Genomic DNA, 26944 nt, shown 5'->3' with positions numbered 1-26944 from the left:
AACATTTTACTCAGCTATCGGCTCCAACATTGCAAGGCGTCCTCTCTGCGCCGCGATGCATTTTAGCTCGATGTGCGCCCTCAGACGTGCATCCAGCTGAGACAAAGCAGGGAATGTGATTGGTGCTCCCCCGACTATCGTCCCACTCCTGACTCCCTCCTGCTGCATCCACGCCACCTCCAGGGCTCTGTGTTGCCTGGAGCAGTGTGAGGAGGTCGTAGTTTGAGGACGCGCCCGCACCCTACTCTGCCCCACTGACCCTGCTTTCACCACATGCCTAATTTGCATGTGAGGCGCATGACATGCAAATTAGCCATGTGATATTGTGCCTGTGACTGAGGCCCGGTGAAGAGGGGGGCTCGACCTGGCGTTTAATAAAGCAAAGTAAGTACCCGGCCAGGTCCCTCTCTTCACTCGGCTCCATCAGTAAGGGCATTACTGTCCTAATGATGGCCCTGCCAGCAGATGCCAGTACCTGGGACCACCGGAGGGGGGTGCATTCACAAATCTGTATTTTGCAGTCTGTTCAGGCCGCAGTACCTGGCCTGACTATAGGTCTACTGACCTGAAGTAGAAATCTCCTAAATGTTTGAGGCTTTTATCTTTGCTCAAAAGACCAGTGATTTTACCAGGAATTGCGATTTGAGCTTGAACCGCATATTGTGGATCTGTGAATATACACGGTGGGCCATAAGTATGGATACACCCTGGGTGGGCCATTAGTATGGATACACCCTGGGGGGTGTTATCACCTTACCGTTTGTGGCATATTAGTACATGGGAGGGGCAAAACATTTGAGGCCGAGTGACGCCCATGGCGGCCATCTGCAAAGCCGCTATTTTGAATTCAACTTTACTCTTTTTTTTTTTATCAGAGTGTATCCATACTTATGGCCCACCCTGCACTGAGAAATTATATACAGCATTAGGCTGCTGTACACAAAGGGGAGGCAACATGTTCAAATCCAATAATAACCAGATGTTGTGCAAAGAACACTCAAATGCAATATACAAAAAGATATTTGTTTTTAAAACACCATAATATTTAATGATATTGCTACAACTCAAAAAGGAAATATAACATCATAAAATGGGATCTGATGCAAAGGGTAGGTAAAAATAGTACGTTATTAATCCTTTAACAAAACATTTTACATGCTGTCTATGTAAGGATATCTTGTATACCTACAATTTTTTAATATTGTACTTCAACTGTTGTCTTTGGAACAATTCAAGGCGAAGTGTGGCTTGCAGGTCACATCCAGCCCTTTGGCTGTTCCTGTAAGCCCCATTGACTGGGGCAGGAAAAGAACTGGAAACTGGTATATCACACCACAAAGCTATTAATCCATCCCACCGAACTCATGTCTGAATTTTGCCAGTATCTGTAATCACAAGATGCAAATACTGTTTAATACAATGCTGGAAGCTGTGGTGTCATCATATTGCGTGTGGGGAGGGGGCTGTGGAGGTATTATACAGTGTCTGTGTGGGTAGGGGCTTTAGGAGCGTCATACTGTTTGTGTGTCTGATGGAATCGGCATACTGTGTTTGGGTGGCTGTGGGAGTATCACACTGTGAGAATATGTAGTGGGGGTATTATAAAGTGTAGAGGAAGTTGTGGGGGTTTCATACTGTGCGATGGGCGCTAATAATCAAGGTACAAGGGCTGAACAACAAGAAAAACAAAATAACGAGCAGAAATAAAGTCAACCTGTTTGTTCAAACCTTCACAACTGTTTCTCATGTGACTCTTGGGAAAATTAATTGCCCACCCCTTCTCTAGAAAGAGAGAAAACCAATGTGACAAGAGTAAATATGATCATCGAGCTAGGCCATCTACAAATATAATCTAAGGCAATGTGCACACCACTTCGTTTTCAGGTGGATCCTGCCTGAAATCAACTCAGGCACTAAAAAGAGATAAAATATTTATATGCTCAGTTTTTTTAGCTTCTTCTAATCGCTTCAGGCCTTGAAACCCATGAAGTGGCTAAAAGAAGTGACCTGCAATCCTACAGGTGGGCTTCCATTTGTACATACCACGGGTGTTTTCCTGAAGCGTCTTCCACTAATAAAACCTCAGTGGGTTTGTCTGCGTCTAAAAAAACTCTGTGCACATACCCTAACTGTAAATGTATGGGTGCAGCAATATATAGAGGATGGGAAGTATCTGTTAGCAGAAATCCTTCAGTGTCAACACATTTACTGGTAGAGGTTAAAAAGTCTGTGAGAGTTCTCTGCAGAATTCTTCATCCTCATCTTCACTTGCTGTAACCAAGCTATAGAATGGCCGATGAAGGTTTTCTTTCTGGTCTGATGAAATTGCTCCAAAAAACAGGGAACAAAACTAAAAAAAAAAAAAAAAAAATAATTACACATATGAAGTTTATAGTTAGTTTTATCCCTTAAGGACCCGACTTAGCTTGACATTCAGTCTAACATCACCTGTTTTACAAATGTCCACAGTCTACACCAGATAGTGACCAAATACAATTCCTGCTTTATATCATTTATATCTGAAGTTGGAATTAAAAAGTAGAAAGTGACACATTTAAGCTTAATTTATAAATCTACCCATTTCACTTTGCTATATTGCCACCTTTGCATGTGCTTACACATTGGCTTAATGTCCATATTAAAAAATATAAAGTAGTAGGAAGATGAGTTTATAGATCATGGTACTTGGTGTCAGTGCTGTGTCTCTGCCGTGCTATGGCCCATACCCATGAGGACTTTGCCTGGTAGTATGGGTGTTGTGGAGCACTTAGGTCCCTTGCTGTGGTGCCATAGTGGCGGCGATCGTCTCACAGCACTAGTCCTAAAAGGTTAGGGACCCAATGAGAGGCTTACCATGATGTCACAGTGGGTTCATACATTCTAATTTAAAAGTTAACTAAGAAACTTATGTTCAGTTTTGAAAAGTTTCCTTAGCGACAGTAGATCAATGTGGTGTAATATTTGGACGTGTCTTCTACTATTTGGAGAAAAGATGCCGCCAATTACACTAAGGCTGTTTTCACACCTCCGGTTTTAGCAGAGCCGACCAATCCGGCTCTAAAACCTATGCAACGGATGCAGCGACAAAACCGCATCCTTTGCATACGTTTTTTACATGCGGCCCGTCCGTTTTTTGCAGCTTGCGGCAGGCTACTGAGCATGCGCAGTGGAAAAAAACGCATGCGGCGGCCGGATGCGGTTTTTGCTGCAGGGGCGTCCATAGGCATGCATTGCAAATCGCGCCGGATGCGGCGCGATGCGGTTTTTTTGCCGGACAATAAAACGTGCCAGGCAACGTTCCATCCGGCTGCCGCATCGGTTAAATCTGCCGCATGCGGCAAAAACCGGACGGAACGCAAGCCCATGCGGCACAATACGGCACTAATGTAAGTCTCCGCAAAAAAAAACCGCAACCGGCGGCAAAAAAAACGGTTGTGTTTTTTCTGCAAAGCACCGGATGGTGCCGCACAGGAAAAAACGGATGTGTCAAAGCAGCCTACGCTAGGCAGCCAGAATTGTCACATACTGAGAAGTGTGTGAGACACGTACTATTAAACTGTCAGCAGGTTTGTACTACCTCATGTGAGAGCAGCATGATGTAAGAAGAGAGTACAATTTATACAATGTATCACTTTTTACTGGGTGCAGCGGTTCTGACACAATCAGACTTTAGATTCAGCATGCAGCAGAGCTGAGAAAGCTGCCCCCTGCTTTTTTAATTCAAGTACCAAATAAAGGATTATTTTATGACAATGTAAGGGGTGGACGGACCCCTTACAAGGAGGCGCAGTTTTCCCCCCTGAAGATACCCCACGCTGGGGTAGATAAAGCTGTTAATATTAATGTTTTTGATCAATTGTATTTTTACTGTGTAGATGGGTTTCCCCTAGAGGCCGGGTGGGACGGCTGTCCCCATAGAAACAGTGCAGGAGAGAGGAGGAGCCGGCAGCTTGAGGGGGAGGGAGAGATAGTGCCGTAAGGGAAAAAGTGTGAGTTTGAGTTAGTCGAGTCCGGGACGGGGGAGCAAGAGCAACGGGGGCAGAGTGTGGGAGCTATGGTGGCAGCTAGCAAAAGAAAGGAAAAAGAAAGTGTCCTAGTCGGTGAAGCAGAGTTGTGTGGGTCAAATCTGTGGTAGCCGGAGCGGGAGCCCGGGTGCAGAAGACTAGAAGTAGCCGGGCAAGGTCCCCTGAGAAGAGAAGACAGCAGTTTTTCCCCGGCAGGAATTGTGATTGCGTGTTACAAGATCCGTGCATTGAGTCTGATGTGAAACTCTGTGCAATAAAAATGTCGTTTGGTTCAACTGATCTCCGCCTGCAAAGTCTTCTTGCGTCTGACAGCGTGCTCTCGTCCACCACACTCTGCCCCGCCAATCAATCTCATGTCCCAAAAGTGACGGCTGAGCCGGGGTTAGCCTGATAGAAAAAGGGGCCACGACTACAACCCCCGAGGCACCCCCGGCACCCCGTTACAACAATAAAAAAGAAAAAAAAATTGTCCTGTACTACCAACTCATTACTTTGGATCTCATTCAATTTCCAGCGTATCTGGCTACCGTGGGATCTTTATGTGGACAGCTGATGACTGGCCATTGCAACAAAAGTCCGTGCACTTTAGTGCCTAGTATGGACAGCTAGTACATATCTTATGTCAGTCAAATCTCCCCTCCCCACCCTATGTTTCCTTATGTCTTTTCCCTTCTGATGTCTTGTCTGATCTTATTAATATATAAGTAAACTGAAAAGTCATCTTATGTTTAAATGGAAAAATTCTTTAATAAATTAACAGTTGAAAAAAAATAAGATTTCATTAATTGGCAGCATAACTTTTTTAGATGTATATCATGAGAATATGAATGGGGCACTGAAATATTGTGTTAATATATATATGCATCTTATTTCATTTAGTTGAGAACGGTCACAATTCGTGGAGGATCAAGAAAACTCAGAGCAGTAAAATTCTCCTTTTTGGACAATCCCTCCTTGCTCCAAAGGTCCCTTGACAATAATTTGTAGTAATCTCGGGGGAAACCTACTAGCGGTAAAGTGTTCTGCGTCCATGTGGCACCACCACCATTTTTTACTTCTCATTTCTACTTTGTGGTTGAAGTCACATATCTGCCTTTGTATTTGTGTACCTCTTTATCTCTCTATTATACTTACTAGTCTTACTGCTATTTATTTAATGTACAGAATGTACCTGTTGTATAATATACATGTTAGTATTTTTTACATTGTAAGTCTTAAAGGGGTGTTCTAGAACTATTTTTTTTTTACTATGGGCCTAAGAACTAACAGGCAAGTAGTTGCTCACTACTTGCCTGTTCTACCCATCACTTGTTCAGAGCAGTCGCAAACCAATCCTGCTAGCAATTCTGCGGCGTCACATCAACAGAGCAGCTCTTCCGTGCTGCTCTATCGATGGGATGTGACTGCAGACGTCATACTGATTGACAGCTGGCTCCCCGCAGTTAGGCTGTGGGGAGCTGGCTGTCAATTACCATGACATAGGCAGTCACACCCCGCCAACAGTACAATAGAGAAGCTGCTGCTCTGCCAACATCACGTTACCTGAAGCCGCAGAATAGTCAGGCAGTAGAGCTGTGCACAGGTACGCTTGGTGCTCAGCCCTGTGCGAGCCGCCTGCAGTGTTTGAACGGCGCACACTGGGGGTAACAAAAATGTGATTAGATGTAGTGTGCAACAAAAAAAAAATTTGAAAAAGCCCACCTACCCTCCCTCAGAAGTGATCTGCTTATGGCTGCCTGTATGTGAGCGGAAACCTGAACTGCCAATCAGTTATTTCAAACCAGGTCAAGTTCGAACCAGAGGAGGTTTTGTTCGATTGCTGCCAGCGAACCGAACCTTTTAAAGGTTTGCTCATCTCTAGTCGGCAGGAGCAGTCTTTGACCACTTCTGTGCCAGAACAGATCTATGGTGGGCAGAACAGGCAGGTAGTTAGCAACTGCCTGCCTCAAAGTTCTTCGGCTCATAATACAAAATAAAAAAACAATCCCTTTTAACATATGGGGTGCAAAGCTAGTTATTCAGTTTAATTAATAATCTATATATACAGTGCCTACAAGTAGTATTCAACCCCCTGCAGATTTAGCAGGTTTGATAAGATGCAAATAAGTTAGAGCCTGCAAACTTCAAACAAGAGCAGGATTTATTAACAGATGCATAAATCTTACAAACCAACAAGTTATATTGCTCAGTTAAATTTTAATAAATTTTCAACATAAAAGTGTGGGTCAATTATTATTCAACCCCTAGGTTTAATATTTTGTGGAATAAAGGGGGCTTTACACGCTGCGACATCGCTAATGCGGAGTCGTTGGGGTCACGGATTTTGTGACGCACATCCGGCCGCATTAGCGATGCCGTTTCGTGTGACACCGATAAGCGATTTTGCATCGTTGCAAAAACGTGCAAAATCGCTAATCGGCGACATGGGGGTCCATTCTTAAAAATCGTTACTGTAGCAGTAACGAAGTTGTTCATCGTTCCTGCGGCAGCACACATCGCTCCGTGTGACGCCACAGGAACGAGGAAGCTCTCCTTACCTGCCTCCCGGCCGCTATGCGGAAGGAAGGAGGTGGGCGGGATGTTACGTCCCGCTCATCTCCGCCCCTCCGCTGCAATTGGGCGGCGGTTCAGTGACGCTTCAGTGACGTCGCTGTGACGCCGCACGGACCGCCCCCTTAGAAAGGAGGCGGTTCGCCCGTCACAGCGACGTCGCCGGACAGGTAAGTATGTGTGACGGCTGTTGTGCGGCACGGGCAGCGATTTGCCCGTGTCGCGCAACAGATGGGGGCGGGTACCCACACTAGCGATATCGGGACCGATATCGCAGTGTGTAAAGTAGCCTTTACCCTTGTTTGCAATTACAGCTAATAATCGTCTTTTATAAGACCTGATCAGCACAGGTCTCTGGAGTTATCTTGGCCCACTCCTCCATGCAGATCTTCTCCAAGTTATCTAGGTTCTTTGGGTGTCTCATGTGGACTTTAATCTTGAGCTCCTTCCACAAGTTTTCAATTGGGTTAAGGTCAGGAGACTGACTAGGCCACTGCAACACCTTGATTTTTTCCCTCTTGAACCAGGCCTTGGTTTTCTTGGCTGTGTGCTTTGGGTCGTTGTCTTGTTGGAATATGAAATGACGACCCATCTTAAGATCCTTGATGGAGGAGCGGGGGTTCTTGGCCAAAATCTCCAGGTAGGCCGTGCTATCCATCTTCCCATGGATGCGGACCAGATGGCCAGGCCCCTTGGCTGAGAAACAGCCCCACAGCATGATGCTGCCACCACCATGCTTGACTGTAGGGATGGTATTCTTGGGGTCGTATGCAGTGCCATCCAGTCTCCAAACGTCACGTGTGTGGTTGGCACCAAAGATCTCGATCTTGGTCTCATCAGACCAGAGAACCTTGAACCAGTCTGTCTCAGAGTCCTCCAAGTGATTACGAGCAAACTGTAGGCGAGCCTTGACATGACGCTTTGAAAGTAAAGGTACCTTACGGGCTCGTCTGGAACGGAGACCATTGCGGTGGAGTACGTTACTTATGGTATTGACTGAAACCAATGTCCCCACTGTCATGAGATCTTCCCGGAGCTCCTTCCTTGTTGTCGTTGGTTAGCCTTGACTCTTCGGACAAGCTTGGCCTCGGCACGGGTGGAAACTTTCAAAGGCTGTCCAGGCCGTGGAAGGCTAACAGTAGTTCCATAAGCCTTCCACTTCCGGATGATGCTCCCAACAGTGGAGACAGGTAGGCCCAACTCCTTGGAAAGGGTTTTGTAGCCCTTGCCAGCCTTGTGACCCTCCACGATCTTGTCTCTGATGGCCTTGGAATGCTCCTTTGTCTTTCCCATGTTGACCAAGTATGAGTGCTGTTCACAAGTTTGCGGAGGGTCTTAATTAGTCAGAAAAGGCTGGAAAAAGAGATAATTAATCCAAACATGTGAAGCTCATTGTTCTTTGTGCCTGAAATACTTCTTAATACTTTAGGGGAACCAAACAGAATTCTGGTGGATTGAGGGGTTGAATAATAAATGACACTCTGAATAAACGTTTCACAATTTAAAAAAAAGAAATAACATTCTTTTTTGCTGCAGTGCATTTCACACTTCCAGGCTGATCTACAGTCCAAATGTCACAATGCCAAGTTAATTCCGAATGTGTAAACCTGCTAAATCTGCAGGAGGTTGAATACTACTTGTAGGCACTGTATAATTGCCTTATTCTGTCTGTCTGTCTTGCTCCAAAATTGTGTCACGTGACAGTGTCACTGTAAGTGTCATAAAAGTGACAACTGTCGGATTGGCCGCTGGCCTCGGCCTGGCCCCGCCCCCCCACGGATTGGCCGCTCGTCTCGGCCTGGCCCCGCCCCCCGCATGGATTATCCGCTCTGGGCTTGGCCTGGCTCTGCCCCCCCACGGATTGGCCGCTCGCCTTGGCCTGGCCCCGCCCCCCACATGGATTAGCCGCTCGCCCCGGACCTCTGCACGCATCGCCCGCTCCAGCGTACACCGGCTCCCGGTACACATGTGCAGGGAGCCGGCATACGCTGACGCCTCGCCCGCTCAGCCCCGCTCCAGCGTACACCGGCTCCCGGTACACATGTGCAGGGAGCCGGCATACGCTGCGGTCAATAATGAAGTGTCATGCAGCGGTGAAAGAGTTAAAGACACTGCAAGACACTTCATTATAGGCAGCGGGCACCCCCAGAAGAGAGAAGACAGAAGAAAGAAGACCCCGCAGTCATACTCACCAGACGCCGACCGGGAGCAGGTGAGCGCATCAAGGTCCTGCAACGGCGGAACACACACACACACACACGCACACACATCAGATCACACTCACTCACTCTCACACACACATCAGATCGCATCCACACACAACAACATCCAGTGATATCGCTTACTTCTCGGCGGCGATACTGTGCGTGCAGTGACCTTCCAGGACCTGCCGGAGGATCACATGGCCGGAAGCATGTGGTATCTCCGGATGTTGTGAGTGTGTGAGCGCGTATGTGCGATATCGTCAGTGTGTGTGTGCGTGTATGCGATCGGGTGTGTGCGTGTATGCGATCGGGTGTGTGCATGTGTTCTGATGTGTGAGTGTATGCGATCGGATCTGTGAGTATCGGCAGAGGAGCACGGCGTGCAGCACAGCTGCTAGGACGCCCACCGGAGGGCACAGGGAGAAGTGGGGTGTGAGTGTATGCGATCAGATGTGTGCGTGTATACTGTCTGATGTGTGACTGTGGAGCACGATAGGGAGTGCGCAGCATGGGGGATGGAGCACGATGGGGGGTGCGCAGCATGGGGGATGGAGCACGATGGGGGGTGCGCAGCATGGGAGATGGAGCACGATGGGGGGTGCGCAGCATGGGGGATGGAGCACGATGGGGAGTGCGCAGCATGGGGGATGGAGCACGATGGGGAGTGCGCAGCATGGGGGATGGAGCACGATGGGGAGCGCGCAGCATGGGGGATGGAGCACGATGGGGGGCGCGCAGCATGGGGGATGGAGCACGATGAGGGGGTGCGCAGCATGGGGGATGGAGCACGATGGGGAGTGCGCAGCATGGGGGATGGATCACGATGGGGAGTGCGCAGCATGGGGGATGGAGCATGATGGGAGTGCGCAGCATGGGGGATGGAGCACGATGGGTGCGCAGCATGGGGGATGGAGCACGATGGGGGGTGCGCAGCATGAGGGATGGAGCACGATGGGGGGTGCGCAGCATGGGGGATGCGCAGCATGGGGGATGGAGCATGATGGGGGGTGCGCAGCATGGGGGATGGAGCACGATGGGGGGTGCGCAGCATGGGGGATGGAGCACGATGGGGGGTGCGCAGCATGGGGGATGGAGCACGATGGGGGTGCACACCTCCCCCCAAAACACACACACAGCGCCACACGCGCACCGCACAACACACCACACACACACTGGGAACCACAAACACCGCCCTACACAGACAACGCCGTACACACACAACACCCAACACACAAACACCGCGGCATACACAAATATACGCACATACCGCGCAACACACACACTGCACAAAACATACCTCCCCCAGAACACACACATGCACTCCACACCCACACAAACCGCACAACACACACAGCACCACACACACAGAACGCTGTAGACACACAGCGCTCCACAAACAACGCAACACACACAACGCAACACACATACAACACCGCTCTCACACACACCCCCACCCAGACAACACCCAGAACATTTACAGTGTCCTACACAAACACTGGCAACTACACACAACAACATCGATATATATAACAAAAAACATACATTAGGTGGCAAGAACAAGAAAAAGACGTACCTAAAAAATGGGATCACCACTTATGAAGTATTATTAAGAATCATCAATGTTTTATTGTCAATAGAACACACATAAAACACATAGTGAAAGTGAAAAAATACCGATAAACGAATACACACAGACAAATACGGACATCTAAAATCAATTAAAAGCACTAATGCACTTGAGAGATACCCACATTGAAAAATGTATATTCTTGGTCCAATGCCAATAGGCTGTAGTCAATATTGAACAAACCCTGAAATACCCCTATATTTGTGCCACAAGGAGAGGACTTTCCACAAAAAAGAATAGCAGCTTATGCCGAGGATCCCACAGGTACTCAAATGAAATTGACTGGCTGGCCCATGGCAAAGTGAGCAGCAGAAAATAAATGAACAAGATCAAAAATTGTACAGTTCACAAATTCACAAAGACCTGAGCAGGACACCCAGCAGGCATTTCAAACAGGTTTTAGATAATCAAGCAAGCGGGCTAAAGTAATAAAGAAAAGCCCAGAGAGCAACTAAGGAAAATCCCTCAGGATGACATACCAAAACCTCAAGGAGGGTGCAGCAAAAAATGCATAAAAACCATCCAGGGGAGGGCAAGGAAGGATGGTGGACCAGATATGGGTGGCCCCACACGTATCGCTACCTCTTGGTAGCTTTCTCAAGGGCAGACATTAACCATTTTGTTTTGTTCTATTGACAATAAAACATTGATGATTCTTAATAATACTTCATAAGTGGTGATCCCATTTTTTAGGTACGTCTTTTTCTTGTTCTTGCCACGTAACGCAGTGTACCTAGGAGATCCCCGTGGGTGGTGCCATCCCACTGTCTGTCTTTCCCCCCAAAAAACATACATTAACTACACAATAAATTCTAGAATACCCGATGCGTTAGAATCGGGCCACCTTCTAGTTGAATTATAATCATGTTATCAACTGTGCATGGTTTTCTTCAATATACCTAATCTTTGGTAACTAGTCCATCTGGGCAAGACCTGGGGACCATTGTGGCCCTTCAACCATTCAATCAGCTTATAATAATAATAATAATAATAAAAAAAAAATATTATAAATAGTCTCTGTGTGTGCATATATATGACGCATCTATCAGGGATAAACGGGTCTCCAATGTAAAACTCCCTTTCCCAATCTATACTTAAAATAATGACACAACAATGACTTTATTGCTCGAATGGCTACAGCTTTTATTGAATCATATATATATGTACCCAAAACTCGTGGCTCAACATGCCACCCATTGTTAACACATAACCTGTACATATATATATATATATATATATATATATATATATATATATAACCAACACACCTGATAGATCCGTCCGAGAGGCCAACTATCCTTCCTATCTCTCGGCCGTAACCTCCAACCAGCCCAGAGGACCATCTCGGCCGTGACCAACCGACCCGAGGTGTGGGGTAACAATGTTCCATCGTTAATTACCCCTCCCCAGAACCTGCAGGACCTCCGCCCACAAATTCCAAACCAATCCGAAGCCACTCCCCCTGAGTGACTTCATACCAACCAACCGACTGTGGGTACTCCCAACCTCTCTGAACGGACCTATCACCCCGCCACAGACCGGCCAAGTGAAACCTTACTTGGCCCGGGCCCTCCACACCCCCATAGCTTTCTCCAAACCATCCCTCAAACCCAACATCCACAAATCCAAACCTATGTCCGTGAGATGGACCCCATCTCGTCTCAGATACTGCTCAGTGGACTCCTCCAGCTCTCTATGTCGCACCACCACACCCCCATTTCGCGCCACAAACCTACCAATCGCCCGATTCAATTTGACCCGGGCCCTGTTGATCCGATTAACCGACCTCGCAAAACGCCACTGCATCCGGGCTATAATATCGCACCAGACAATTACAATTCCCGGGAAAGCCCTCCACAAATGCAACAAGTCCATCTTAATATCCCTCTTCACATCCCTTGCCGCCCTCACACCAAGGTCATTTCCTCCCACATGCAGAATTAAAATATCCGGTTCACGATCAATGCGGCTATAATACGCCACCTCAGGACGCACTCTCCCCCAGGTCATGCCCCGAACTCCGAGCCATTTCACACGGGCTTCCGACATCGCCACTCCAAGCTGCCGACCTTCGCGATGAACATTCGCCCGCAACAAAGGAGTGCCCCAGAAACCAAACGAGGCATGGACCTATGAAAATATAAAACCATAAATAACAGACCGTACAAGGAAAAACACACTCCAGGACCCTAACTCAAGCCATTTAACCCCCCACACCAACCCTCACCTGACCAGGTGTGGTCTAACATACAGGCGAAACCTGGAAGATTCCCATCTCCCAATCCGCCAAATCCAATCGTCACTCAACCCCCATCGGGCAGCTTCCGTTGCTGCCCCAATCCGGAAGGAGTGAGATCCGTAATCCCTCGGCTCTTCCCCCGCCCATGCCAAAGCAGTCTTCAGCACTGCAATGAACTGAAATCGTGATAACGCAGTTCCATCCACATGCCTAAGGAAAACACCGGGATAACCACCTCGCACCTTCAAAAACTCAGACACCTGCACCACCGGGCATAACTGGTGCCCTGGCAATTCAAACAACACGACAAGGCGACCCCGGCCCATCTGATCCGTTTTGAGAAAAACGTAGCCGGCATTCCACTCTATCCGCCCCAAGCATCACGTCCTCCTTCAACAGACCACCAATCGCTTGCCTAGCAGGGCTAACCAATTCGCCAATGTGAAAGGCACCAAAAAACGCCAATACGAACGCTACCGAAAACAATGCCCGTTCATAAGGGGACGAACAGAGCTCCCCCAAACACCCCACCAAACGAACCAACAAAGGAAACGATATAGGCCGACGCGTGTCACGTGACCGTACCCCTTTTCGAAAGCCCCTCATCGCCTGCCGCACCAAGAAATCCTTTGTCGCGTCCCGAACCCCCCGCAATTTAAACAAGAACGCCAACGCCGCCAACTTGAAACTTATCACCGCGACAGACCGACCTGTGGAAAATTCCCCACTAATCAACGTCAAGACCCCCAAAACCCGACCAGTATACCCGGGCTCCATCAACTACAACCTTTCCAACTCCTCCCATGCATGCCACACCGTCTGATAATGGCACCAAGTAGCCTCGGCCACCGATCTCCTAATTCCTTCAAATGCTACACTGACGCCAGGTCCCACAGCCATTCCGGGCACGGTTCTCCATCCTCTTCTGCTCCTGGCACCAGTCTCCTGAACCTGTGAAACTGAAATCGAGATAGCGCATCAGCCACCTCGTTTTGAACCCCGGGAACATGCCGCGCCACCACACAGATGTTTAGAGCAACGTAACACCAAATGCCTCAAATACCCCACTACCGGAGGTGATTTGGCTGACAGTGCATTAATAGAATGCACCACCGCCATGTTATCACAATGCATGCAAACCTTCTTGCCTGCAAATTCCGGGCCCCACAACTCCACTGCCACTATAATGGGAAACAGTTCAAGCAGCGCCAAATTCTTTACCAACCCGGTTTCCATCCACAGCCATGGCCATTTCCCAACGCACCAACGTGTTTGGAAGATCGCTCCAAAACCCGTTGCTCCCGCAGCGTCCGTAAACAATTCCAGCTGGCTATTTGACAATGCCTTGCTCATCCACAACGTCTTTCCGTTATATTGGTCTAGAAAAGTATCCCACACCAGCAGATCCCCTTTCGTCACCTTTGTCACTCTGACAAAATGATGCGGAGCTGACACCCCCGCGGTCGCACTTGACAATCTCCTATTAAATATCCGCCCCATCGGCATAATACGACAGGCGAAATTCAATTTTCCAAGCACCGACTGTAATTCCCGCAACTTCACCTTCTTAGACCGATATAACGACCACACCGACGCCTTCAGATCCCGCAGCTTCCCCTCCGGTAACCTGCATTCCATAGCCACTGTATCAATTTCGATACCTAAAAAACACAGGGCCGTCACCGGCCCTTCCGTTTTCTCCTTTGCCAATGGAATACCCAGACTCCGTGCTATTCCCTCCAACGTAAATAACAACAAGGAGCAAACCGAGGAGCCCGCCGGGCCAACGCAAAAGAAATCATCCAAATAGTGAATCACTGAATGGACTCCCGCCACGTCCCTGACTACCCATTCCACGAAAGAACTGAACGCCTCAAAATAAGCGCACAAAATGGAACAGCCCATGGGCAGGCAACGATCCACGTAGTATCCCCAATCCCACATGCACCCCAAGAGATGAATACTCTCTGGGTGCACCGGAAGTAAACGAAAAGCTGCTTCCACGTCCGCCTTCGCCATCAGGGCCCCTCACCCAGCTACCCGCACTAACTCCAAAGCCTTGTCAAACGATACATAACAGACCGCTGACAACTCAGGTGAGATCCCATCATTTACCGACAAACCTGCCGGATACGATAAATGATGAATGAGCCGAAATTTATTCGGCTCCTTCTTGGGTACCACCCCCAGTGGCGAAATCCTTAAGTTGGAGAACGGCGGGTCCTTGAACGGGCCCGCCATCCTCCCCAACTCCACCTCCTTTTGCAGCTTTTCCCTCATCACCTCCGGATGTTCTTTTGCGGATCTCAAGTTACTCGGGCGAAAAACCGGCGGTTCAGATTCGAACGGAATCCGAAAACCCTCTGTAAAACCTTTCAACAACAGCTCCGCCGCCCGCACATCCGGATATCTATTTAAATAGGGAAGCATCACCTCTACCCTCAGTGGCGTCCTCCCTTTTATCAGACCCCTCTCCTGCCTTTCCTTTTCCTTTTTGAAACACCTGGCCAAAGAGTGGGAACCTCCACAACCGGAACACTCGTGTTTAAACCGACATGACGCCCCAAACTTACATTGCCTTTCATTAAATTGCCAACAGGCACCTTTTCTCTGGCCAGCCGGGGACCCGCCACTCGCACCCGGGCTCCCGGCACCCCCACGAAAGGGCTGAGCCGGAGCCGTCATCAATCGCATCCACAGGGAAATATCCTTGTGGTCCCACCGGATGCCAGGCCGCAGAGCCTTCCGTTGCCGGAACTGCTTGTCATATCTCAGCCACCCTAAACCCCCATACACTCTATACGCCTCCCCAATGGAATCCATGTATCCAAAAAGGGCGGAGCAATGCTCCGGCTCCTTTTCCCCAATCACGCTGGCTAAAATCGCAAACGCCTGTAGCTAGTTAGTGAAAGTTCTCGGTATCAGCTTGTACCTCCTCTTCTCCTCATCCTCCTTTTCTTTCTTGGAGTCACTTGGCTTCACTTTGTCCAAGTTAAACTTCACCAAGGGGAGCAAGGAAAAAAGTTCCACATACTCCCCTTTCCATATCTTCTCCCTCACCTCCTTTTTCAAATGCACCCCTAATGGACTTTCAAAGCACACATAGACTTCACTGCGTGCCCTATCATCCAACCGCACAACCTCGTCCTCTTTTTCTTTTTCTGCGTCCTTACTCACCACCACCGCAGCCGTTACGCCGTCCGCCTGCCCCACCACAACCGCCGACGCAGCCTCTGGAACTTCAACCTCTCACGCCGGCACCACCGGCGTTCCACCAACTGAGGGGCCCACCCAAGCCCCCGCCGGAGACCCAGGCCCGCTCTGTCCCGACCTCTCTGCAGACAACCCATGCAACACCCCTAACAGCTGACCCCAAAATTCCGACCCCGGTAACCCCGACTGTCCGACCGTACCTGCGCCCTGCATACCGCCCCCCGCGGAGGAACCCACGCCCCCACCCCCAGTCCCCGCAACATTAAACATATCAGTCGTCCTCTCACCATGCTGCCTCTGAACCGAATCCGGAGCAGCCGTACCACGAACGTCCCTCAGCCGATCCATCCGTCCTGCTGCCTCCTCCTGTCCTTCTTCCTCTCCAGAATCTGAAACGCCGCTGAGGTCCTCAGGGGGGACCAGCGAGGGGACAGCCTGCACCTGGCGGCCGTCGGCCCCCACGGTCACCGCACCCTGCGCCTCCGGGCGTCCCCTGCTGGGCCGTCTCCTCTTGTTGCGACGCAGCGTCCTGCCGCCACTCTTCTTTGCAGGTCCCACGCCTGCCTGCTGCGCTGTCATCACCAGGCTTGCCGATCCTGTGAGTCTCCCACCCTGCCGACTGCAGGGAGGCCGTGCTGCTCCTGCCGCTTGTAGGGAACTCCCCCCAGCCCGATCCTCGCTGGGGGGGACCGTGATCACTGATTGCAGCGCAGGACCCTGCGGACTGCAAGACCCTGCCTCCGGACCCCTCATGCTGCCACTCCGATCTGCGCCGCCGCTCCGTCTGCTCCATCTCCCCTGCCGTCTGCAGGGAGTCTCCGTTTCTGTTTCCCGATGCCGGGCACCACCCCCAGCCCGCACTGCACTGGGGGCTGCCGCCGCTCCGGTCCGGGGCTGTGCAGGCCGCAAACCGGAAGTAGGCCTCGCCAAAGCTCCGCCCACTTCCGGCCCACGGGATCTCCGGTGAGGATTCCTCCCGGCGGCCGGTACCTCTCCCAGAGGTGAGTAAGGAGGGCTCCGCTGCCCCGGAGGGTCCCCTAGGGGGCTCCTGGATCTTGGTCTACTCCCCCCGCCGGGGGAGTAGCGCTCCGGTGGTCGCGCCCGCCGAGCGCGCAGCGCCGGCCCGGGTGCTGGAGCAGCAGGCATTACCGCTCCAGCCCCACAGACCGCCGCCAGCTGCTCCCGCAGCGCATCAACTCCAAGGACCGCAGAGGCCCCGCGCACCATTTCCAGCAAAGCTGCCAAGTCAGCCATTGTCCCGTCGGCGAGCAGCAGCACAGGTGGGACACACAGCTTGGGCAGCAAAGAGGAGGTCACCAGGGCACAGCCCCCTTTATATCCCCTAGTACCACCCCACCCCTTCCTTGGTTCCCCCCAATCACCTCCACTGACACTCCCACCAATCCTAAAGCCCCGTACACTGCCCCCTAGCCAAATCCCTTAACCAATTCCTACCCTGACCCTTCCGCTCGTCATGGGGCCTATTCACCCCTATGGGGCTCACTGCCCATCTCATCCCTTTAAACTAGACTGTTGCAGATATTGGCTACGTCTTGTAGAATTGTATGATGAGCACAAATTACATATAGCCCTTGTATTCACCTGGTCCTGCTTTTTTCAGGTGATTGGTCATTCACATATTTTTCAGAACTTTTAATAATGTATTTTACCTAAAGGGGATTTCCCACAAAGTACATGTTAATCAATAGGCCTTGGAATAAAAATACATTTCCACAATTGGATCTCTTAAAATAATGTTCCTGTGCTGAGATAATCTTATATATGTGTCCCTGCTATGTACTGTGTAATGGCTGTGTCTGACCGTACAGTGACATGGTCTGATCATACCACATCTCCTGGGCAGGGGAGAACGCAAAAGAGTATACAAACATTACAGCAAAGGAGCACAAATGTTGGTTTCTGTGAGATAATACATGTTGAAAATGAAGCAGGAAAATGTTTTACCTCAGGGTGCACTCACACGAGCGTTGAAATTGGACAAGTGCAATGCGAGAAAATCTCACATTGCACTCGGACCTATGTTAGTCAATGAGGGAGAGCAGTTGGTCAGCTTTTCTGGCATCCAAATTCTGGATGCGAGAAAAGTAGCAGCATGCTGCGATTTTCTGCGAGAGTCGTATCCCTCGCACCCATTCAAGTGAAGAGGTGCGAGAGAAACATTGGACTGCACTCAGTTGGTGTTCCAGTGCAGTGCGATATACGCACAGGCTGACAATGGAGGAGATGGGGGATTAACCCCTCCCTCTCTTCCGCAGCACCCGCTCTTAGCTTCACAGCTGTGATCCGATTGCAGGATCGAATCATAGTCGCATGACACTCGGCTCACGCTCGCAGCAGAGCCTGATCCGGGGGTCATTAGCATGTCGTATCTGATGCCATATATGCTTGTGTGAGTCAAGACTCAGAGAAAGAATCAGCTGTGACCCCATGTTGTCCTGTCTGTATACTTTTTTGCTTCCTCCATGGCCCAGGAGATGTGGTATGATCAGACCATGTCCCTGTATGGTCAGACACGGCCATGACACAGTATACAGCAGGGACACATACGGTATACACAGAAAGATTATCTCAGCACAGGAACATTTAGAGACCACTGCAAAATTGTCAGTTTTTCTGATCTTTCTCTTTATAGGTATATTTGAGTAAAATGTAAATTGTTGTTTTATTCTATGAACTACTGACAACATGTCTCCGAATTTCCGAGCGATAAATTTTGTATTTTTCTTCTGAAAATGAGAAATAGTCAAAATAACAAAACAATTCATTGCTTTCAGACCTCAAGTAATGCAAAGAAAACTAGTTCATAATCATTTAGAAGCAAGAATACTAATGTTTTAACTCAGGAAGAGTTCATAAATCAATATTTTGTGCAATAACCATGATTTTTAATCACAGCATCTTGGCATGCTTTCCACCAGTCTTTCACACTGCTTTTGGGTGACATTATGCCACTCCTGGTGCAAAAATGTAAGCAGTTCTTCTTTGTTTGATGGCTTGTGACTATCCATCTTCCTCTTGATTACATTCCAGAGGTTTTCAATGGGGTTCAGGTCTGGAGATTGTGCTGGCCATGATAGAGTTTTGATGTGATGGTTCTTCATCCACACATTGATTGACCTAGCTATGTGGCATGGAGAATTGTCCTGCTGGAAAAAAAACAGTACTCAGAGTTGGAGAACATTGCCTGAGCAGAAGGAAGCAACTGTTTGTCCAGGATAACCTTGTATGCGGCTTGATTCATACATCCTTTGCAAAGTTTAATCTGCCCAATTCCAGCCTTGCTGAAGCATTCCCAGATCATCACCAATCCCCCATCAAATTTCACAGTGGGTGCAAGACACTGTGGCTTGTACACCTCTCCAGGTCTCCGTCTAACCATTAGATGACCAGGTGTTGGGCAAAGCTGAAAATTAGACTCATAAGAGAAGATTACCTTACTGTAGAAATTGGGCAGATTAAACTTTGGGAAGGTTGTATGAATCAAGCTGCATACAAGGTTATCCTGGAAAAACAGTTGCTTCCTTCTGCTCAGGCAATGTTCCCCAACTCTGAGGACCGTTTTTTTCCAGCAGGACAATTCTCCATGTCACATAGCTAGGTCAATCAATGTGTGGATGAAGGACCATCACATCAAAACTCTGTCATGGCCAGCACAATCTCCTGACCTGAACCCCATTGAAAACCCCTGGAATGTAATCAAGAGGAAGATTGCTAGTCACAAGCCATCAAAGAACTGCTTACATTTTTGCACCAGGAGTGTCATGAAGTCACCCAAAAGTAGTGTGAAAGACTGGGGGAAAGCATGCCAAGACGCATTAAAGCTGTGATTAAAAATCATGGTTATTCCACAAAATATTGATTTCTGAACTCTTCCTGAGATAAAACATTATTAGTATTGTTGTTTCTAAATGATTATGAACTTGTTTTCTTTGCATTATTTGAGGTCTGAAAGCAATGGATTTTTTTTGTTATTTTGACCATTTCTCCTTTTCAGAAAATAAATACAAAATGTATTGCTTCGAAATTCGGAAACATGTTATCAGTAGTTTGTAGAATAAAAGTACAATTTACTACTCAAAAATATACCTATAAAGGGAAGAATCAGAAAAACTGACAATTTTGGTCTCTTAATTTTTGCCAGAGCTGTACATAGGTTTGGAACGGAGATTTGGGTCTTTTTATTTAGTACTACTTTTTCTGGCATTTACTAGGTGAATGTGGCTCACAGAATTCTCTGGGGGGTGAGGTTATAGTACTGCAGGCACATAGAACCCTCAGTGATCACGATGGCTGATACATGGGGCAGCTGCTGTTGCCAGTGCTGCAAATCATTCAAGTGAAGTAAAGTGCTGACAACAACAGTGGCAGCTCCTGCGCCAGCCGCGATCACCAAGGGGTCTATGTGCATGCAGTCTGCAAGAAGCAGGTAAGAGGACACAGCGGGAATGGAGGACAGGTGAGAATAATTTTTCGTGGGAGCCTCACTCGAGTATAAGCCGAGGGAGGGTGTTTTCAGCATATAAAATGGCTGAAAAACTGGGCTTTTGTGTGTGTGTGTATATATATATATATATATACATACACACACACACACACACACACACACACACACACATCCTTGTAGTACCTGGCATTGCCCGGGATAGTAACTGTCACTCTCACACTCTCCCATGCTGTCTGTCTGTGTCTCTCTCTCTCTGTCTATCTATCCATCTGTCTGTCGCTTTCTCTCTAACCGTCTCTCCACAGAAATCATATTACCTCACACATAAGCTTAAAGGGAACCTGTCATCAGAAATTTAGCTTGAAACCTAAACGTTTCCCCCTCTGCAGCTCCTGGGCTGCATTCTAGCAATGTTCCTGTTGTTTATGTGCCCCCTTTCTGACCAAAATAAAGACTTTATAAAGTGGTACCTTTTTGTATTGAAATCCTGATAATGGTACACGGGGGCGGGCTCTCTGGTGGCCGTTAGTCTGCCTCCTGACGCTTTAGGCCGTCCCCCATTGCTCCATTCCATACTTCAGGACGCCGCCCACTGCACCCGAGAGGACCACTGGTCACGTGTGTCGCAGGCACGAGATTATGGGCGGCGCTGTGATTGCATCGTAAGTGCCCCCCCATCATCTCGTGCCCGCCCTTTCCCCTCTGCCTCCAGCGTTCCGCACAAGCGCTGGCCAGATGACCCGACGTCACCTCTCGTAACCGGTGGTGTCCTGCTCCGCTCCTCCCATCTATTTCCTGCTGCAGGGTAAGATGGGAAAGAGGTGACGTCGGGTCATCTGGCCAGCGCTTGCGCAGAACGTTGGTGGCAGAGGGGAGAGTGTGGCCACGAGATGATGGGTGGCCACTTGCGATGCAATTTCAGCACCGCCCATAACCTCATGCCTGCGCAACACGTCACCAGCGGTCCTCGCGTGCGCAGCACCTCGGGCCCAGTGGGCGGCGTCCTGAGATATGAAATGGAGCGATGGGGGACGGCCTAAAGCGACAGGAGGCAGACTAACGGCCACCAGAGAGCCCGCCCCCGTGTACCATTATCAAGATTTCAATACAAAAAGGTACCACTTTAATAAGTCTTTATTTTGGTCAGAAAGGGGGCACATAAACAACAGGAACATAGCTAGAATGCAGCCCAGGAGCTGCAGAGGGGGAAACGTTTAGGTTTCAAGCTAAATTTCTGATGACAGGTTCCCTTTAAGCTTATGTGTGAGGTAATATGATTTCTGTGGAGAGACGGTTAGAGAGAAAGCGACAGACAGATGGATAGATAGACAGAGAGAGAGAGACACAGACAGGTTCCCTATAAGCTTCTTATAATAAGAATGTCCTTTGTTGCCTATAGCAACCAATCAGAGCTCCTATAAATGACCTGTAGCTCCCTGCTCCATTGACTTTAATGTAAGCAGTGTTTTTGGCGAATAGCTGTAAAGCGTGGGGTTAAATTTTCTCCTCAAAACATAGTCCATTACGTTCCTTGAGTCACACGAGGCAGCTGTGTAAAATGTCGTGATTGTAAATGTGACAGTGCGGATTGTTTTAGCAGAGACACACACACACACACACACACACACACACACACACAAACTATACACTCACATTAGGTGCTATACATAGTCTTCATTACACAGTATTCATTTATCTATATGGGGTGAGGAACATGTAACAACTCTGTCACCATTGTGGATGTGATTGATTACGCTGTCACAGAAGAGAGAGGTAGTATCACTGCTCTGTTATTTCCAATGCTGGAGTGATAAGAGGTCAGGGCTGGAGCAAATTACTAACAGCCGATGAGTGTGCAGAGGAGTAAAAAGCTGTGGAGAAGAAGCGCAATAGGGTTTTACCCCAATAACACACGGGGTAGAGACAGGGAGCAGTAATACTCACCAAGTGAAGTTGTGAAAGTCACAACTACTATGCAGGCATGGAAAGTTTTGATCAAGGCAGCAGCAACCCAGACGGCAGATAACAGAGAACAATAGAGGAAAATAGGGTTTATTTGAGCCGCGCCAATGATCACTTCTCAGGTATTCAGATTAATGGATCTTTATTTTGCACAGGTCTACGCGTTTCTGGAGTCTCAGCTCCCTTCCTCAGGACCATCAGGCATAAGAACACATCAAATCTCAGAGATTTGATGTGTTCTTATGCCTGATGGTCCTGAGGAAGGGAGCTGAGACTCCAGAAACGCGTAGACCTGTGCAAAATAAAGATCCATTAATCTGAATACCTGAGAAGTGATCATTGGCGCGGCTCAAATAAACCCTATTTTCCTCTATTGTTCTCTGATGAGTGTGCAGAGGGCGGGGCTGGACAGTGAGGCCGGGCGGGGCTGGACAGTGAGGCCGGGCGGGGCTGGACAGTGAGGCCGGGCGGTGCCAGCTCTGACTTGATGTTTGGCAACCAAGGACAGAAAAAAGTCAAGTTTGCTTGAGCTCCAGGTAAATAAAGTGGCTGCAGAGAATAAAGTGATAATTCAAGAGGAACAAAAGTTAGAAACTAAAAAAAAATAAAAAAAAATGTAGGGGTGTTTTAGATGACAATGCAGTACAGATTAGCTAAAAAAAAAAAGTGTTGGACAACTCCTTTAAATATAACTGGAGAATCATATTTTCAGGTCAGTTTTACCATATAGTGAACATGGTAAATAAATAACTCAATAAATAAAAAACATATCATGGAATTGAATTTTTTTTGCAATTACAAGGCACTAGGAATTTTTTTTTCAAGTGCATCAAATTATTAAATGGATGGAGTTAAAGTGTTAAAGGGAATCTGTCACCAGGTTTTTCCCACCTAATCTGAGAGCAGCATAATGTAAGGGCAGAGATCCTGATTCTAGAAATGCGTCACTGGGCTGCCTAATGTAGTTTGAATAAAATCACTGTTTAATCAGCAGTAGATTATCATTACAGGATTACTTGGCATGCTGCCAGATAGTCCAGCATATTCATGAGCTCTGTATAACTGCTAAATCTGCAGCAGAGAAAACACTGATTTCATCATAATGACAGCAAACAGCTCAGTAAGTCACACATCACTGGAATCAGGGTTTCTGTCTCTACATTATGCTGCATTCAGATGAGGTAACAAAAACCTGGTGACAGATTCCCTTTAAGATATCATGATCTAGCAAACATTTTCAATAACTTGTATTTCATTAAATGCAAGTTAAAATTCCTGCATCATGGTAGGTACTGTCAAGTTAAAGTCTGATTCATCTGTAGATACTAGTTATCAATACGTCTCCTTTAAAATACCTTGTTATAAGCTGTAGTAGGTAGTGGCTCTTCTGCAGTTTGCTGAATTGGGCTTTTAGCAGTCATTAACACAGGACTGGTTATATGTGGTAAGCCATTGTTAGCTGTATGACTCTGATTTTGTTTTCTTCCTTTAGCCAATGCACTGGCTCCTTTCTGCACTGGAGGAGTAGACCTAGTTGAAAAATATATCACATTATCTAACTGTAAAGCCACCGTCACATTTAACGACTTACCAGCGATCCCGAAAACGATGTGATCTGATAAGGATCGCTGGTAAGTCGCTGGTGAGATGTCACACAGTCAGTCCTTACCAACGATGCAGTAACGATCAGCGACCTGTATAACGATGAACGACCTGTATAGAAGGTCATTGTTAGGTGTCAAACACAGCGATGCGTCCTGCCCAGCAGGACATCACCTTTGAAGAAAATGGTCCGGACCCTTCGGCAACGACTAGAGATCTCACAGCAGGGGCCTGATCGCTGGTAGGTGTCACACATAACGAGATCGCTGGCAAGATCGTTACTGCGTCACAGAAATGGTGATGCAGCACCGATCTCGTTAGCGATCTCGTTGTGTGTGACGGGACCTTAATTCTCTTGTTTTACTTTGTATGTTCAAATACCTGTAGTTGTTGAAGAAAAAAATTTTTTTGGATGGTACCTTCCCTTTAATTCTGAGATGGCTATATAAAAAGACAGACTTACTCAATAACTGTGCCACGTGATTTTTCAGACGATGAATCGTCCATTTCTTCTAATGTTGCCAAAACAAAGTTTGCTTCAAGTACCATGTCATCTATACTGAAAATTATAGGTCTGAAATGATAAACAGTTATGTAATTATTGTTCTTGATCTTGACACAATAAACAGACATTTGACTGAAGATTAGATTACCATCTGCAGTTAATATTTAAAATAAAGTTCATAAAGAAAGTTATTGGATAAAACCTACTCTCCTGGTTTGCGAAAATGAATGGCAATGACAGCACTGGTCGCCTCTGCAAATGACAAGAAGCCCTAAAAGTAGAGAGCACTACATTAGAAATGAGCGTCACAAGACGATTAGATTAAGCATAGCTTTAGTCTTCACAATATATAATATCTACATATAACCTACATCACTTTTATTTAGGACTACATGTTATTTTCTTCATATCCAAATAACTAGGAAGCCTGTTGGTGTCTTATTACTAGATCTTGGTGTATTGAGGGAAACATAAGGCCCCATGTGCACACTGTGTTTTTTGCCCCATTTGTGGCACAAAACTGCATGCATTTCCTTCCCTAGCAAAGTCTATGAGATTTCAGTTTCTCTGTGCGCACGTTGTTTTTTTTATGGCTGCAGTTCTGTGGTGACCACAAAATTTATCCCGAGTATCTGACTGGGTATCTGTCTTATCAGCTGCCGGGAATGGGGCGGGTCAGCTCCTGAGCCATCTTCATTCATTCTCTGCCAACAAGCGCCGTACACTGGTGGTTAAGGGATCATTCTCAGCAGTACAACTTCCTGTGTAATTTGGTCATATGATGCTAAGAACAATGATTCCATGTGTTAACAATTGTTCTGTGCTCATTGAAGGGTGGTGGATCTGTCTCCACCAGCTATTACGCATCCACAGATTGCCTTGCATGTAGCTGATCAGTGGGAATTTAAAGGATGCGGTCAGTTACTTTGTTTGGGTCTTTAAGGCCCTGTGCGCACTTGCCGGTTTTTGCCACGGATTTCCTGCAGATTTGCTGCATGTTTCGCTGCAGAAAATGTTCATAACATCTCTGCAGTGATTCACCAGCAAATCCTATGGGGAAAAAAAAATGCTGTGCGCACTATGCGGATTTTGACAGCTGCATGTTTTGCTGCGGGATTCCCACAGCAAAAACAATTGCATGTCACTTCTTTTCCACAGGTCCCTGCGGTTTCGAGGGCTGGCAGATCAATCACCCGCTGACTCTGGGTCGGCGGAGAATTGATCCCCGGTATCTGGCCAGATGCTCCTACCCATATAAAGTTTATGGGGAACAGAATCTGGCCTAAAGGGGTAGGAGCAAGCGCTTCATACTCACCGATGACCGGGCGGCTGTCACACTGCTCCAGCAGCGGCTCTTTAATCTTCCAGAGCCGGCTCATTATTCCATCTCGTATTCACTCCTTTCCTGCTCACCGGTGGCTGTGATTGGTTGCAGGCAGACACACCCCCACGCTGGGTGACCGCTGTCTCAGTGCAATCCATTACAGTTGCCGATGGGCGGGTCTACAGCGTACAGTAAAATAAATAAATCATTTTAAAAAAACGACGTGCGGTTCCCCCCCCAATTTTGATAACCAGCCAGGATAAAGCCTCACAGCTGGGGGCTGGTATTCTGAGGATGGTGAGCCCCACGTTATGGGGAGCCCCCCAGCCTAAAAATATCAGACAGCAGCTGCTCGGAATTGCCGCATCCATTAGATGCGACAGTCCCGGACTTTTCCCGGCTCTTCCCGTTGGCAATCGGGGTAATGAAGGAGTTAATGGCAGCAGCCCATAGCTGCCACTAAGTCCTAGTTTAGTGATTGCAGGCGTCTATATGACACCCCCTCATCACTAAACTGTAAATGAAAGTAAATAAGCACAAACACCCCAAAAATCCTTTATTTGAAATAAAAGACAAAAAAGCCCCCTCTTTCACCACTTTATTAACCCCTAATAACAGCCCTCTAGGTCCGACGTAATCCACAAGATGTCCCACGACGCTTCCAGCTCTGCTACACCTGGCACTCACAGTGAGCGCCATAGATCATGACTGCTCACTGTGAGGGTCAGGACGCAAGTGAAGTGAGCCGCCGGGATCAGCGGTGACTTCACTGATGTGCTTTGCAGTGACAGGTGGAGGACGACAGGTGGAGGATTCCAGCGGTCACTGCACATCAGCTGACTGAAGTCACCGCTGATCTTATACTCACCTCCTCCTGCGAGGCTGCCTCCGGACACTGCTCTCCTGCTTCCAGGCCGGCTCATGCATATGCAGTTATGCAGTGCACAGCTGACCCACAAACAGCAGAGTGCCAGAGGCAGCCGCGCGGGACAAAAGCACGGCCAGGAGACTTCAGCACCACGGACAGCAAGAGCGGAGAGAACTGTGAAATCCCGCAGGGAACAACCTGCGGCAATTCCGCTCCAAATCCACACCAAATCAGCTCCAAATCCGCAACAATACGCAACATACCGCATGCGGATTTCGGTGCGGATTTTTTGCGTTTTTTCCAGCAGGTGCGGAAATCTTTAAGGGCCTGCGGAATTTTCTTAAGAAAATTCCTTTTCCC

At 48.0% G+C, this 26944-nt stretch overlaps 1 protein-coding gene across 1 annotated transcript in view; it reads right to left on the bottom strand.

Moving 5' to 3' along the window:
• Nucleotides 1–1066: 1066 nt before the first annotated feature.
• RAD9B (RAD9 checkpoint clamp component B) overlaps nt 1067–26944 on the bottom strand; it is a 138711-nt gene continuing 112833 nt past the window's right edge. Inside the window, exons 8-11 of the mRNA XM_075341839.1 lie at nt 24599–24663; nt 24351–24461; nt 23641–23815; nt 1067–2350 (exon numbers count right to left, since the gene is read on the bottom strand). Coding sequence (XP_075197954.1) covers nt 2219–2350; nt 23641–23815; nt 24351–24461; nt 24599–24663 — 483 coding nt within the window. The 3' untranslated portion in view covers nt 1067–2218. The remainder of the gene's footprint in view (nt 2351–23640; nt 23816–24350; nt 24462–24598; nt 24664–26944) is intronic.

This window comes from Anomaloglossus baeobatrachus, chromosome 1, assembly GCF_048569485.1.
Source record: "Anomaloglossus baeobatrachus isolate aAnoBae1 chromosome 1, aAnoBae1.hap1, whole genome shotgun sequence".
Taxonomy (NCBI): Eukaryota; Metazoa; Chordata; class Amphibia; order Anura; family Aromobatidae; genus Anomaloglossus; species Anomaloglossus baeobatrachus.
The sequence above is the reverse complement of the archived record's forward strand: the minus strand, read 5'-3'. Positions and strand labels throughout refer to the sequence as shown.